A 13,280-nucleotide genomic window follows, 5' to 3' on the forward strand; every position below is an offset into this window, starting at 1 on the left:
GACTCCAGATACCTGCGCCGTACCAAATCAATTACAAATACAGTTTCGAAGGATGAAGAGGGTGTGCAGCACTTGTCCCCTTTCGGCCAGTCCGCAGTGGGACGTCGCCCTGGTGGGGGCTTGCTTTTTCCTTTTGACTTTTGCCTATTTTCCATTATTTACCTTCGCTCCCTGATTCGACGAGAGTCATTCCAGGCGATTTCCAAATCTCGGCGGCGCAGCACCGCGAAGGGGGACCAAGTAAGACATTCGGCACCCCCTGTTTACTGCCACCACATCCGGAATCTAAGCCGAGGGTGGGATCGTCCGGTGGAGATAGTCGCCACTGCGACCTACAGCGTTGGCCCAAGCTTCGCCCGGGATTGGATCTCGCATCACCTTGCAGGCAACGAGCTGCCAGGGCAAGTCTGTGCGATGCAGCCTAGACATCCCGGGATGGAGGCCCTGGCGTTGAGTCATGGCCGGGCCAGATGGATCAGCCTCGTCGAATAAATGCCTCATGCTCCGTCGTTTATCTACTGATTCGACCGGGGGAGCTTAATGATCCTGGCTGAAAAATGGCTCGTTGTGGGATTCTAGACCCAAACGCGATGGGATTTCTATTGCATTTGACTTTCTAGAGGTCCCCTCGACAGGGATGTTGCGGACAGGCCATCATTTGTTCCATCCAACCTTCTCCGGAAACCACCCTAGCTGTGACCAACCACTCGCTTGGGCTCGTACAGGTCATCAATGCTCTTGATCTCCTCCTCGCTGAGCTGGAAGTCAATGGCTTGGATCGCCTCGTCCACCCGCTCGTTCTTGCTCATCCCGACAATAGGCGATGTGACGAAGGGCTTGGACAAGCACCATGCCAGGGCAATCACCGCCATTGCGACCCCCCGGCTCTGGGCAATCTCCTCAATCTTCGCGCTGATCTTCTTATCCGTTTCCGTGAGTGGCTGGCCCATAAAATTGTTGTTCAGGGAATTCCCCCTCGTTGTCTCGGAGAATGAGTTCCACGGCCTGGCCAAGAATCCCATAGCCACCGGACTCCAGGGAATGGTGCCCATCCCAAATTTCGTACATGCCGGGAACATCTCCCTCTCTTCCTCGCGATAGATGGCATTGTACACGTTCTGCATCGAGATAAACTCCGTCCACCCATGGATCCGTGCCGTGTACTGATATTCCAGGAGCTGGTGCGCCCACATAGACGATGCGCCGATGTAGCGCACCTTGCCGGACTTGACGACGTCATGGAGCGCCTCCATCGTTTCCTTCGGTGGCGTGTTGGGGTCAAAGCGATGGATTTGCAGCAGATCGACATACGGCAGGTCCAGTCGCTTCAGACTGGCATCGACGCTTTCAAAGATGTGCTTGCGACTGAGGCCATATTGATTGATGTAGCCGGCGTTATCCCGGTCTTCCACGGACATGCGGAGTGGTTTCTCGTCGCCGCGTCCGACGGGGGCCCAGAGCTTGGTGGCGATGACCAAACTCTCACGCCGCCAGTCGTACTTCTTGATCGCCTTGCCGAGGATGACCTCCGAGTCTCCGTTGGAGTAAACATTCGCTGTGTCGAAGAAGTTGAGGCCCGATCGGTAGCAATGGTCTAGAACGGGCAGAGCCTCGTCTTCCGGCAGCGACCAGTCGAATTGCTTGCCGGGCGTGCCATAACTCATACAACCGACGCAAATGGGAGAGACGCGAAGGCCGCTGGATCCGAGTTGTACGTACTTCATGGTAACGGTGGTGCAAGGAAGGTCCAATGGCTAAAAGTAGACTGAGGTCTCACAGGGTGTCTAAAGTCCTGTCGTTCAATGACGATTATATACCATGACTGACACTCGGAGTTAGGTGACGTTATATCCGTCCCGGTCCCACTTTGCTTCACCTCGGCTTCCTGGATGGGCAGGATTTCACTCGTGTGGAGATCCTTCGGACATAATTGAAGCTATTTCCTGGGCTACAGGTAATCAATGCACGATGCCGTCATGAATCTACGGCATCGGGCTGATTATTGGCGGACTTGGCAAAATCCTTAGTATCATCGTGTACCACTTTTTCCCGAGCACAATGGTTTCAACTATCCATCGGCCCACGAACGTGAAACATCCTCTGTCATCAAATTGCGGGGTTGGTTGGTCCCTTGCCACGGAAATACAGAAGTTGAAATCATTTATCTCCCGCTCAACCCACCACTCCGGTCCATCCTTGATCCACCGGAATGCAAGCGCCGTTAATCAACTTCGAGCCTTTCCCACATGCCAACGACAGACACACGTCCGCCGCCTGATCGGCCTGACAAAGTGGTGCTTGAACAGCCGCCATGATTCCCCTTGCCTTATTCAAGCCGACCGCGTTGATGCCCGACTGGAACGCGTCGACAATATTCGTGTCCATACCTCCCAGCATCAGCGCATTGCATCGAATCCCTTGATTCCCATAGAACGAGGCCGTGTTTTTCGTCAATCCGACAAGTCCGTGTTTACTTGCCGTGTATGCCGCACCTATTCATCGAGCCCATCCAGGTTAGCAATCAACCCAAAAGACAAGCAGATGCTTGGCATCGAGATAGCGAGAAATGACGTGACATGACATGACATGACATTCTGCCCCTAATCATTAAAGGGAATGGCATACCAGCAGCCCACCCAGCTTTCGCCGCCACGGATACAATATTAACAATGCATCCGTCCCTTTTCCCCTCCCCCTGGGCCAGCATATTCCTAACCGCCAGCTTACTCAACAGATACGGCGCCGTCAAGTTCACGGCCATCACTCTATCCCAGAGTCCCTCGTCCAGATCCCCCACGGGATCAAACCGATCCATAATCCCCGCATTATTGATCAGGACATCCAGCTGCCGAAACTCTGCCACCACCTCGTCCACGAGTCTCTGCACGTCAGTCGCAGATGTGATATCCGCCTGGACAGCTTTCACACGACCCTTGACTCCAAGCTCCGCAGCTGCCTCACGGAGCCTCTGCTCATGAATATCACAGATGACCACGTTGGCACCGGCTTCGAGGAACTTGGTCGCGATAGCTTTGCCGAGACCGCCAGCACCACCAGTCACGAGGACGGTTTTTTCGAGGAGATTATCACCCATGATAGGCCACTTTATTCGGTGATCGGCAGAAGACAGAGAGATGAGATGCGCTGCGCTGCTTGGGGCATATGAATAGGGGTTCATCCGGTACTTATATTTCCACCTGGAGAACCTACTTACCTCTCTAGCTCGCATTCGGCATCACTCACCCCTGAAAATACCCCTCCGTGGCCACCAGCCCCAGACCACAGACAGCCAATCTACTACCCCCATATTAAAAGCGCCGGGCAGACCTACTCCGAATGGCGGATGGCATGCCTAGAGGGTAAGGTCTGCTTCGTATTTGTTGCGTATTTGCGTATAGCGGATCTCGTATAGCGGATCCGCAGTGGAGCCGGTGGAACTGGGGTGCGGACGCGGGTGTGGAAGGGCCCTGGATCCTGATTGTCTCTTGTACGGTGAGCGGGAGTGTAGATTAGGGCGTGGTGTGATTGGAGGGAACATCTAAAACGATCAAAAGGATTTAAATAAATGGATGGAATGAATGATTGAATTGCTTGGCCGTGGAGGGGTCAGCAAGCGAAATGCTTGGCAGCTTGGCGCCTCAGGTTTTTACCCAGGTTTTTACCCTGATTGTATGTTTGATTTGGGATTGACTGGTCAAGGGCCCGGCAGAGTGTAGATGCCAGATAGGCCGAATACAGGGGGAAAGAAAAATCATTCACACATCGTCTAATCATCTAAATACATCTCGACATCTATAGTTTATTCCCCATGTTCACATGCACCGCCTTAACCTGGCTATAAGCCTCCAACCCTGCCTCTCCAAGCTCTCGCCCAATTCCACTTTGCTTGACACCTCCGAAAGGAACTCTCGGGTCACAGTCCTGACTGCTATTAATCCAGACCATACCGGCCTCGATCTCGGCGGCGACACGGTGGGCACGTTCCAAGTCCTTGGTGAAGACGGCGGCGCCCAGGCCGTAGGAGGTGTCGTTGGCGCGACGGATCGCCTCCTCTTCGGAGGCGAAGGGAACGATGACGACTACGGGGCCGAAGATCTCCTCGCGGTAGACGCGCATGTCGTCCGTGACGTCAGTGAAGACGGTGGGTTGGATGAAGTAGCCGTTCTGGAACTTGGAGTCGGACGGGGTGTGGGCGTGGCCGCCGGTCAGGACCGTTGCGCCCTCGGTGCGAGCGGAGTCTATGTAGGAGAGGATGCGGTCGTACTGGGCCCGAGTGACCTGGGGACCCTGGTAGGTGGATTCGCTCCACTGGTCGCCGATTTGAGAGGTAGTTTCGAGGGCTTGTTTGAACTTTTCAAGGAAGGGCCCCATGATGTCCTGATGGACGAGGATACGGGAGGTGGCGGAGCAGATCTGGCCCTGGTTGGACATGATGCCGAAATGGGACCATTTGGCGGCCTGGTCGAGATCGGCTTCGGGGAAGACGAGCAGGGGGGATTTGCCGCCCGTCTCGAGCGTGATGTTCTTCATCGTGCCGGCGGCCATCTTCATGATTTCTTTGCCCGTCACGGTGGATCCGGTGAATGCGACTTTGTCGACGAGCGGATGCTGAACCAATGCGGCGCCGGCTTCGCGGCCGTACCCGTTGACGAGATTTACCACGCCCGGGGGAAATCCGGCTTCTTTGATCAAGGTGCCGAGGACGAGGATGCTCAGTGGCGTCTGCTCGGCGGCCTTAAGGACTACGGTGTTGCCGCAGGCGAGCGCGGGTCCTAGCTTCCAGGTGGCCATGGAGAGAGGGTAGTTCCATGGGATGATCTGTCCCACGACGCCGATGGGCTGGCGGAGCGTATACGCCAGCTTCTCGGGGGTCGTGCTAATGGTCTGACCAAAGGTCTTGTCAGCCCAGCCGCTGTAATAGCGAATGGTGGTGATGGCTTCTGTTAGGTCCTCCTCGAATGCGACGTGATATGATTTGCCTATATAAGGGTTAGAATGATGCAAAGGACTCAGCTGCTTGTTCATGGACTGAGGGAGAACTACCGTTGTCCCAAGCATCGATTGTCGCAAATAATTCACGGTTTTGCTCGATGAGGTCTGCCAACTTGGCCATCAGCTGGCCTCGCTCAGTTGGGGGCAGTAGTTTCCATGAAGGGTGCGCCAATGCGGCCTTGGCCGACTTGACTGCGAGGTCAATGTCGTCGGCGCTGGCGGCGTGCACCGACGCGATCGGCTTATCCGTTCTAGTTACATTAGCATGCAAGTCCGCCAAAGGCACAACCTCAGGGGAAAGTAGATACATACGCTGGGTCAAGCGAGACAATCGTCTGTCCATTAGACGACGGGCGGAATTCATTGTTGATGAAGAGGCCCGTCGGCTGCTTAAAGGTGCGCCCGTTCGGGGCGGTGATGTCGAGGAAGAGATCGAGTCCTGCCATGATGCCAACTTGCCACTCAGATGTCGTATGCCGGTAGACTTGGGATCTGAAGAGCGTTGATAGTCCCTCCACGATCTGAGGGCTGCGGGGATCTTTTAGGCAATCGGTCTCTGCAAGGACCTGCCTGTTAGGGTCTCGGAGCCACCTGCCTGCTCGGCCAGTCAAATGCCGCCGGGTGGGGAAAGTGGGGATGTCTGGATTGGCAGGCGTTTCCGACGGCGATAGGAAGATGCACGACGATGAACCTCACAACTTTCCCAAAGAGGTCATGTCGCAAGGCAAGCAATCCCGGCAGGGAGGAATAAAAATGCAGTCATATCAACATGCAATCCTCCAAGGCAATTACCAGACAAACCACAATCACGACAACCAAGTCCACACCATCAACCAAAAATGGCCCAGAACAACACCACGCAGGAGCTCCATGGCGTCATGGTTGCTCTCATCACCCCGTTCACCGACGATAAGACTCAGATCGACAAGAAGCGCCTCAAAGACCACATCGACCACATGATTGCTTCTGGAATCCACGGCCTAGTGCCCGGTGGCAGCACCGGAGAATTCACCACTATGACTCGAGACGAGCGAAAGCAGCTCACCGAACTATGTGTGGAATACGCTGCCGGACGGGCTACCGTCGTGGCAGGCATTGGAAGCACTTCCACCGAGGAGGCAGTCGACTTGGCTCGCCATGCTGCGCAAGTTGGCGCCACGGCTCTGATGGTTGTTCCGCCGTTCTACGACCCCCTGAACGTCGAGCAACTGACCGAGCTGATGGATGAAATCCACACCGTTAGCAAGCTGCCAATCGTCTACTACAACATTCCTTCTGCTAGCGGGTTGACCCTGACGCCGCAGCAAATCGCAGACCTGTCCAGCGTCGGCGTAAAGTATCTCAAGGACACCTCTGGCAATGCCCCGGCCTTCACAGAGTTGGTGTTCGGTCTCTCGGAAAAGATCACCGCATTTAATGGCTGGGATACCCTTACATTCTACGGCCTGGCTGCCGGATCGCCGGGTGCGATCTGGGGTGCGGCCAATATCATCCCTGAGCTTGCCATCGAGTTGTGGAACGCCATCTCGGTTCAGAAGGACATCGAAAAGGGACGTCAGCTTTGGGCCAAAGCATGGCCCATTTGCAAATTCCTCGAATCGCACAACTATGCTTCGGCTGTGAAAACGGGGGTGGAACTCAGAGGTCAGTCCACGGGAGGCCTACGGAAGCCTTTTGCCTTGTTGAAGGGCGAGCCTTTGACGGAGCTGTCGCAATTGTTGAAGGACGCGGGTGTGAAGGTTGTTTAGAATAGCAAGGATGATGAGTTCATGATCTTTCATGTTGGCGTGAGACGGAAATTGTATGTATGTTGTATGAGACATGTCGACGTTCAATCATATTGTTCTGAATTTATACAAAATCAGCCGTTGTGTACTGCATTAGCATAGCATTGGCCATATTCGTCGGCGCTGAACCACATCTAGCCACGACGGTATAGAATCGCGCTGGGAACTAGCTGAGTTATCGTCCTGGCAGTTCCACACTTCCATCATCACATTTCTCGCAGTTCTGAAAGGCGCAAACTGGCACTTTGCTTCTCCAGCCTCGAGAAGACTCAATATAGACTCTCTTCGGACAGACGTCATGGCTTCGCAGCCCGCAATAAACAAAGGCCACACGGTACCAGGGCCAGTTTGGCTCCCCTCGGTTAAAGAAGCGTTGAAGTCTTGAAGTGCAGATATTACATCGTCTATATGGCCTTCTAAGATGGACGGGTGCACTTGGCGTATGCGCCGGTAGAAAAATATGACCAAGGCTGAATCCAAAGCCCTGATAAAATGGTGATGTGGTGCAACTGAGATGTCGGCTTGATCCGGTGCAGGATTGCTGGCTTTGCTGTGCTTGAAGGAGCATATCATATTCTCGAGACGAGCGCTGCGCCGCTGAAGTACGTCCAGTGCCTCTAGCACACCCTCCCGACTTTTCGAAGTGCTACGGAGAACTTTCAGCGTTTCCATAACATTGGCAAGCCGAGTCGTTTGTGAAACTAGGCTTAACCAAGTTTCTGGGATCCCATAGATCTGTCGATAGAGGGTCCCGGAAAACTGCCGAGAGTCTAATAAATGAATATCGTGAAGACCAATCTCGTCGTCTTTCGGCTCATCAATGTTCAAATCACTGTCTGACGGCCTTGGTTGAATACGCAGAAAGTCATCAAGGCGCAAATCACTCTCCCCTCCCATGTCTGTGTGGCCGTTCGCTGCAAGCCTTTCACAACGGGAATGGCGATTGATGTTCTTAACGAATGATTCATGTGGAGTGTAGTCATGAAGGGCGTATGTGCTCTCTCCTACAATTCTGAGCCACGTATACACGTGGTGTAATAGTCGAGCCTTTTGAGAGATGTTGCGCTTAGGCAGCCCGCGGAGGCGTAATAAGCGTTCTGCGTCAACCATGTAGCACCGGGCATCCTGTTGCTGACCGGAGAGAACCTGCGTAAAATCTCAATATACCATGTATGTGCCTAGAGGGAAGAAATCTCACTGCAAATTCCGTCAAGGCACAGATCGCCATTAACTGGTCTTTATATTTTGCCTTTTTCGGCTCATATGTTTCATCCTTCAATGAACGCTGCATGTGGTCTTTCGCCAGGTTATACGTGCGGTCTGTTAGCTGTTTCCAATGCTCCGCGGAGCCGACGATGCCGAACGATGGGTTTAATGAGAGGTGCATGGCAGAACAAGCAAGCAGACAGTACAGATTTGCCTGTCGCGCGTGACTAATGCTCTGTGAGCCCATAAAGGTCAAATCTGTATACGTAACCAGGGCAGACGGGACATTTAAAAGCTTCCAGGGGGTCTTTTCAATCAGCGGGACAGCCATGATTCTGGGTATCACCTGGTCCTGAAAGTGTCTCAATAGGAAAGGTGCGTCCGATGGCACCCCTACGGACAAGCCATTAAGGTCTACAGGCGTTTGAGAAGGCACAGTAGACCAGATTTCATTCCTTGAGGATGCCAATGCAGTCTCATGAGCAGTCGATGTTTGGTCCTCATCCCGGTGGGGAAATGTCTGGTATGTCTGGCTCTCTGGCTCTGCAGCAATAGTTCGCGTATCCCAAATAAGCCCAGGGCCTTCTTCGGCACTAAAATGGTCCTGGAAAAAGGAGCCAGGTAGCTCAGACCCCAGCATAAAAATGTCGGACCATTGTAAAAAGTCATTCAAATCCGGGAGAGCATCCATCCGAGTCAGAGACGATGTGTATAGATCGTCAGGTGGAAGATCTTCGACTGGAAGATCATGGTTCATCTCAGTGGCAGGGTCTTGGGGAGACTGTGACCTTTCCTCGGGAGCCGGAGGAAAATCAAGGACCGCGAAGGGGCCGATGACGATGTCTTCATTCATTGGTCTTTCGGGGTCCCGCGACTTGACATCAATCTCCGCCAGGGAGGCATCAATGGATCCTGAGACAAGCTCGGCGCCCAAGGCATCACTCATGGACAGTCTAGATTGCTCTAGATGATGAGTAAGAACGGTTCACATATGACGGAGATAGAGGGACATACCTGTGTAGAGGTGGCGTCGTGCTCCGTGCTTAGTGCTATTCAGGCCGCGGGGCTTGGGATTTCGATGCGACTGCTGATGCTTCCTGCTGGGCATCCAGCGGATTTCATCCGAGAATCCTTCACAGACCATGCCCATGACCTTACACATCTGGCACGAGGGGCGTTTCTGGTCGCACTTAACATGGCGTCGTCGGCATGTGTTGCAGCCGCCCAGCGTATGGGAACGACGCGTCCTGGAGGCGGATTGGCGAGATGCTGTCATGCTTGACACGGCAATACATCGAAATCTGATAGATGGTATGTATGTCAACGGTATAGTCGAGATAGAAGCATTGACACGGAGAATGGAAAGAAAACGCCGGGCGAGGAGATTGTTGCTCGATGGAGACGAAAAGCGCCGGAAACACTTGCCGCGAACGCCGGAAGTGCCTGCTCCTTCGGGCTGGCAGCCAACCCCGCGTCCTTATCTTATCGGTGCCCCTCCTGTCGTCCAACAGTTTACAACCATTCCATTCACTATCATTCTATGTGCGCAATTCAGGATATATTGGATAAATTCAAATGAAATTGACATTGGTCCCGTAATATATACATCTACTTCAATCCAAGTCTCTTCGCCTCGAGCTGAATAGTATCAGGAATCTCCTCCTCCAAGCTCTTTCCGGTCGGGTTCCACCCTAACAGACTGCGAGCTCTCTGGGACTGCTCCTGTGCATTGGTACCCCAGAGAATGCCACCGTGGGGGGATAGTTTATCAGCCTCGTCATGGCTGATCGCGTCAACCGAGGGGGATTCCACGAGACCAAGTCGATGCAACTCTTGGGTGACCTGCTGCGAGATGCCTTTGAATGGCTACATGGGATTAGAAATACATCAATAAACCAAGGGGCTAAGACTTACCAAATCTCCGGTGCCCGGGAAATAAAGTCCATTCTCGTTCCACAGATCACCATTGTCACCCTGGAGAGCTTTCTCAACTAGCTTGACAAAGATGCTGCTGACATCGCCGATGTGGACATTACTCCAGATGCTTTCTCCCTTTCCAACTTGGAATCCTGCGCGACGCTGCATGGAAACCCGTGCGAGCTCGGGGATCTGAATGCTGCGCTGGTTCACCGGGCCCCTGCCGCGGCCATAGATAATTGGAGGGAAGACCAAGGCAGTTTTGGGTCGCGTGGGAGAAGCAGGCAGATCGAGGACAAAATTGTCGACTATACGTTTTGCCGAGTACCGTCGGATATGCGCGCGGAGCTCCTCGGCGCCATCAAGATCACTGTAGACCTTGTCTGAGGGCTCACCGAAGGCCTTCTTTTCGATGTCGGTGACAGAAAGCACAGTCGCCCCGGAAATCTGCAGCCAAACGCCTGGAATTTATGAGTAAAGGCGCAAATATACACCGAGCATGTCCTAGTACGTACCGTTCTTGTCTCTACCAGGCGCGGTCAATCCGCGGTAGATAGCCTCGACGCTCTTCACGTGGCTGGTGCTTGCAGCGTCTTAATGGCAGAATTAATGGAAGATCCAAAGACAGCGAGGTGTGCAGGATTGACTCACGAACAACAATGTCTGCACGGCGCGCTTCTTCCTCGATCACCGAGGTTGCGTCCAAGTCTCCCTGCACCACGCGGACATCAGGGTATGCGCTCGATACTTGGCCACCCTTTACAGCATTCCGCAGCAAAGCAGCGTACTCGAATTGAGGAAAGGCTGACTTGAGGGCATGGAGAATGTCGCCGCCAATATAGCCGGAAGCTCCTGTTCTTTGACCGTAGTCAGTATATCTGCCTCAACCACCGTACTCGGCAATCTTACAGAAAGATTCGTGCCATTGTGCTCGATAGTTTTCTTCGAGAGATGAACAGTGACGTGAGTAGTTGCAACAGACAATCTTCCAGTTCACGATCGCGTTTAATCGGATTCCAGAGCAGGTGGGGTGCTTCCCTTCTGAAACGGGAATGTGATTCCGCGGAAGCCCTCATCCCGACCGAAGTCGACTATACGCCGTGCAATGGGGAAACCTGCCCCGATGAACACCTTTCCCCAGTCAGTCCTCCAATACGGGGTAAAAGACTCCGATCAGAGCTCTGCAATTGGCTGAAGATTAGACATTGCGATGTCCTCCTGCATCTGCTTGTGAAAAGCGGGGCCTGCAGATGTCGCCGAAGGAAAGTGGTTTCTCAATGCGCAGATGAAGTGTCTCCGGCAGCGGTGTGTCTTGGTGATATAATGAAGGGATGAGGTCACTCGTTTCTTCTCCGGAATCATTTCTTTACTTACATTCCAGCTCAGGGGTTTCCGAGTCGACGAAATTCAGACAGGGACAGTTTCAATCAAGGGAATATGGCGCATCGCGGAGAAACGCTGCATAAAGATGTCAGCTGCATTGCGGATCTCAAGGCTCGTGGGAGTGAGAAGCTCCCTGTTATGGTGAGAGGTATGTCATCATGCTCCATAAGAAAAAGGAATATTAAGAGTTGACCTGAGATGGGCATGATCAAGATTACTACAACAAGGGTGCCATGGACCTTATCACGTAAGTATTCTTATTATACCATCGAAATTCCATCGAAATTGATGTTGATCTTGATTTTCCAGATTACGAGAGAACGAAGACGCATTCGACCGCTACAAGATTCGACCTCGGATTCTAGTCAACGTGGACAACATTGACACTAGCACGGAGATACTGGGGGCTAAGGTATTTTCTGTCAGAGAAGATATTACTGTGTTCGCATATCGCAGAATCTGACTAGGGCATTGCACCATCTCACAGGTCTCTCTTCCACTTGGATTCAGTCCCACTGCATCGCAGAAACTCGCTCATTCCGACGGCGAGCTTGCGACGTCACGCGCTGCAGCGAAATTTGGCATCTGCATGGGTCTGTCCTCATACTCGAATCATAGTCTTGAGGATGTTGCTAGCCAAGGGTCCGGGAATCCCTATGTTATGCAGATGTGTGTCTTGCGGGATCGATCCATCACGGTGCAGTTGTTGGAACGGGCTGAAAGTACGTGCTCAGGTCGCGTCGTTACTGTGTCTTGGATACTAACATTTTGAATAGAGGCTGGGTATAAGGCGTTATTTCTCTCGGTCGACGTTCCGGTTCTCGGGAAACGATTGAACGAGTATCAAAACAATTACCAGCTGCCAGCTGATATGTCCTGGCCAAATATCCTCAGCCATGGCAGTGATACGTCCGACCATACAGACTATGGTGAGCCCTTGAACACTATAACGCAAAGAAATGTATTTTTAGTGTTTGCTGACTCTCCAAGATCCGAGTCTTGACTGGGCCACTGCTATCCCTTGGCTTCGGGAACACACGAAACTTCCAATCTGGTTGAAAGGAGGTGAGATACGCATCTAGCCTTCATGCACCATTACTTACACAAGCACAGTGTACTCTCCCGAGGACGTCGAACTCGCAATCCAGCACAAGCTCGATGGAATTGTTATTTCCAACCACGGTGGTCGCCAATTGGACGGGGTTCCGGCAACGCTCGACGCGCTGAGGGATTGTGCGCCAGTGGCGAATGGCCGGATTCCTATTGCTCTTGACGGCGGTATCCGACGGGGATCGGACATCTTCAAGGCCCTGGCACTTGGAGCGGACTTTTGCTTTGTCGGACGGATACCCATCTGGGGGCTTGCTGTGAGCGCTTTATTGCCATGGTATGCGGAGATTGGCTAACAATGATCTTAGTATGGCGGACAAGAAGGCGTTGAGCTCGCGATTCGGATTTTACGCCAGGAATTGAAAATCACCATGGCGCTGGCAGGGTAAGACTCTACCCAGGAGAGCAATCCTTCTTTCATACTGACAACGTGCACAGGTGTCGATCAATCTCCGAAATCCGGAAAAGCTATCTATCGGTCCTACAACCCAACGGAGTCCTATCCAAGCTGTAATACTCAGATGTCACATAAGCCAATATCTCAATTTCCGTTGTTCTCATAACTTTACCGACCCCTCCCTGCTCTTCTCCTCATCCTCAACTGTAAATTCTTCATACTACGGAGTATTAATATTGCTTATCCCCGACCGAAGTCTCTGCTCACCAATTAATCTATCCGCGCGAAATGCACGATGATGCGCAGTTTTATCAACTTTTGATTGCGTAATATGTTGCTCAGTATATCAATGCAAACTACGCTATTCAGACCCATTTATGGCTATTTTGGTGCTGGGTTGCCATATCGACTTCCGACAATGGACTGCGCCTCGCGTAGCGTGGTCGCAGACGACAGAATTATAGGTACAATTACTCCACCAAAACATT

General features: G+C 52.7%; 7 protein-coding genes across 7 annotated transcripts; 2 read left to right on the forward strand and 5 right to left on the reverse strand.

Moving 5' to 3' along the window:
* Window positions 1-640: 640 nt before the first annotated feature.
* On the reverse strand, window positions 641-1,760 carry P170DRAFT_431608 (aldo/keto reductase). Its single transcript, XM_024848073.1, has one exon. It carries the CDS (start codon window positions 1,722-1,724, stop codon window positions 690-692), a length of 1,035 nt encoding a protein of 344 aa, XP_024709098.1. The 5' UTR covers window positions 1,725-1,760; the 3' UTR covers window positions 641-689.
* A 317-nt stretch (window positions 1,761-2,077) lies between these two features.
* Window positions 2,078-3,157, reverse strand: P170DRAFT_372091 (SDR family NAD(P)-dependent oxidoreductase). The gene is made up of 2 exons (XM_024845191.1): window positions 2,626-3,157; window positions 2,078-2,492 (listed from the first exon to the last, which is right to left on the reverse strand). The coding sequence occupies exons 1-2, from the start codon at window positions 3,092-3,094 to the stop codon at window positions 2,173-2,175; spliced, it is 789 nt and encodes a 262-aa protein (XP_024709099.1). The 5' UTR covers window positions 3,095-3,157; the 3' UTR covers window positions 2,078-2,172.
* Window positions 3,158-3,777: 620 nt separating this feature from the next.
* P170DRAFT_396484 (aldehyde dehydrogenase ALDH) lies at window positions 3,778-5,465 on the reverse strand. The gene is made up of 3 exons (XM_024846119.1): window positions 5,305-5,465; window positions 5,044-5,243; window positions 3,778-4,979 (listed from the first exon to the last, which is right to left on the reverse strand). Exons 1-3 carry the CDS (start codon window positions 5,436-5,438, stop codon window positions 3,793-3,795), a joined length of 1,521 nt encoding a protein of 506 aa, XP_024709100.1. The 5' UTR covers window positions 5,439-5,465; the 3' UTR covers window positions 3,778-3,792.
* Window positions 5,466-5,831: 366 nt separating this feature from the next.
* P170DRAFT_347980 (dihydrodipicolinate synthase family protein) lies at window positions 5,832-6,740 on the forward strand (the record flags this gene model as incomplete). Its single annotated transcript, XM_024843659.1, has 1 exon — window positions 5,832-6,740. One exon carries the CDS (start codon window positions 5,832-5,834, stop codon window positions 6,738-6,740), a length of 909 nt encoding a protein of 302 aa, XP_024709101.1.
* A 132-nt stretch (window positions 6,741-6,872) lies between these two features.
* P170DRAFT_396485 (Zn(II)2Cys6 transcription factor) lies at window positions 6,873-9,261 on the reverse strand (the record flags this gene model as incomplete). Its single annotated transcript, XM_024846120.1, has 4 exons — window positions 6,873-7,925; window positions 7,978-8,522; window positions 8,580-8,948; window positions 9,000-9,261. 4 exons carry the CDS (start codon window positions 9,259-9,261, stop codon window positions 6,873-6,875), a joined length of 2,229 nt encoding a protein of 742 aa, XP_024709102.1.
* A 324-nt stretch (window positions 9,262-9,585) lies between these two features.
* Window positions 9,586-10,864, reverse strand: P170DRAFT_372100 (NAD dependent epimerase/dehydratase family protein). Its single transcript, XM_024845192.1, has 5 exons — window positions 10,812-10,864; window positions 10,554-10,759; window positions 10,418-10,495; window positions 9,900-10,363; window positions 9,586-9,851 (listed from the first exon to the last, which is right to left on the reverse strand). Exons 1-5 carry the CDS (start codon window positions 10,826-10,828, stop codon window positions 9,594-9,596), a joined length of 1,023 nt encoding a protein of 340 aa, XP_024709103.1. The 5' UTR covers window positions 10,829-10,864; the 3' UTR covers window positions 9,586-9,593.
* Window positions 10,865-11,339: 475 nt separating this feature from the next.
* On the forward strand, window positions 11,340-12,909 carry P170DRAFT_469288 (alpha-hydroxy acid oxidase; the record flags this gene model as incomplete). The annotated part of the gene is made up of 9 exons (XM_024852615.1): window positions 11,340-11,433; window positions 11,499-11,532; window positions 11,595-11,697; window positions 11,773-12,007; window positions 12,062-12,214; window positions 12,276-12,350; window positions 12,399-12,652; window positions 12,704-12,780; window positions 12,834-12,909. 9 exons carry the CDS (start codon window positions 11,340-11,342, stop codon window positions 12,907-12,909), a joined length of 1,101 nt encoding a protein of 366 aa, XP_024709104.1.
* Between the last annotated feature and the right edge of the window lie 371 nt (window positions 12,910-13,280).

The sequence above is a fragment of the Aspergillus steynii genome (assembly GCF_002849105.1).
Source record: "Aspergillus steynii IBT 23096 chromosome Unknown P170scaffold_1, whole genome shotgun sequence".
NCBI lineage: Eukaryota > Fungi > Ascomycota > Eurotiomycetes > Eurotiales > Aspergillaceae > Aspergillus > Aspergillus steynii.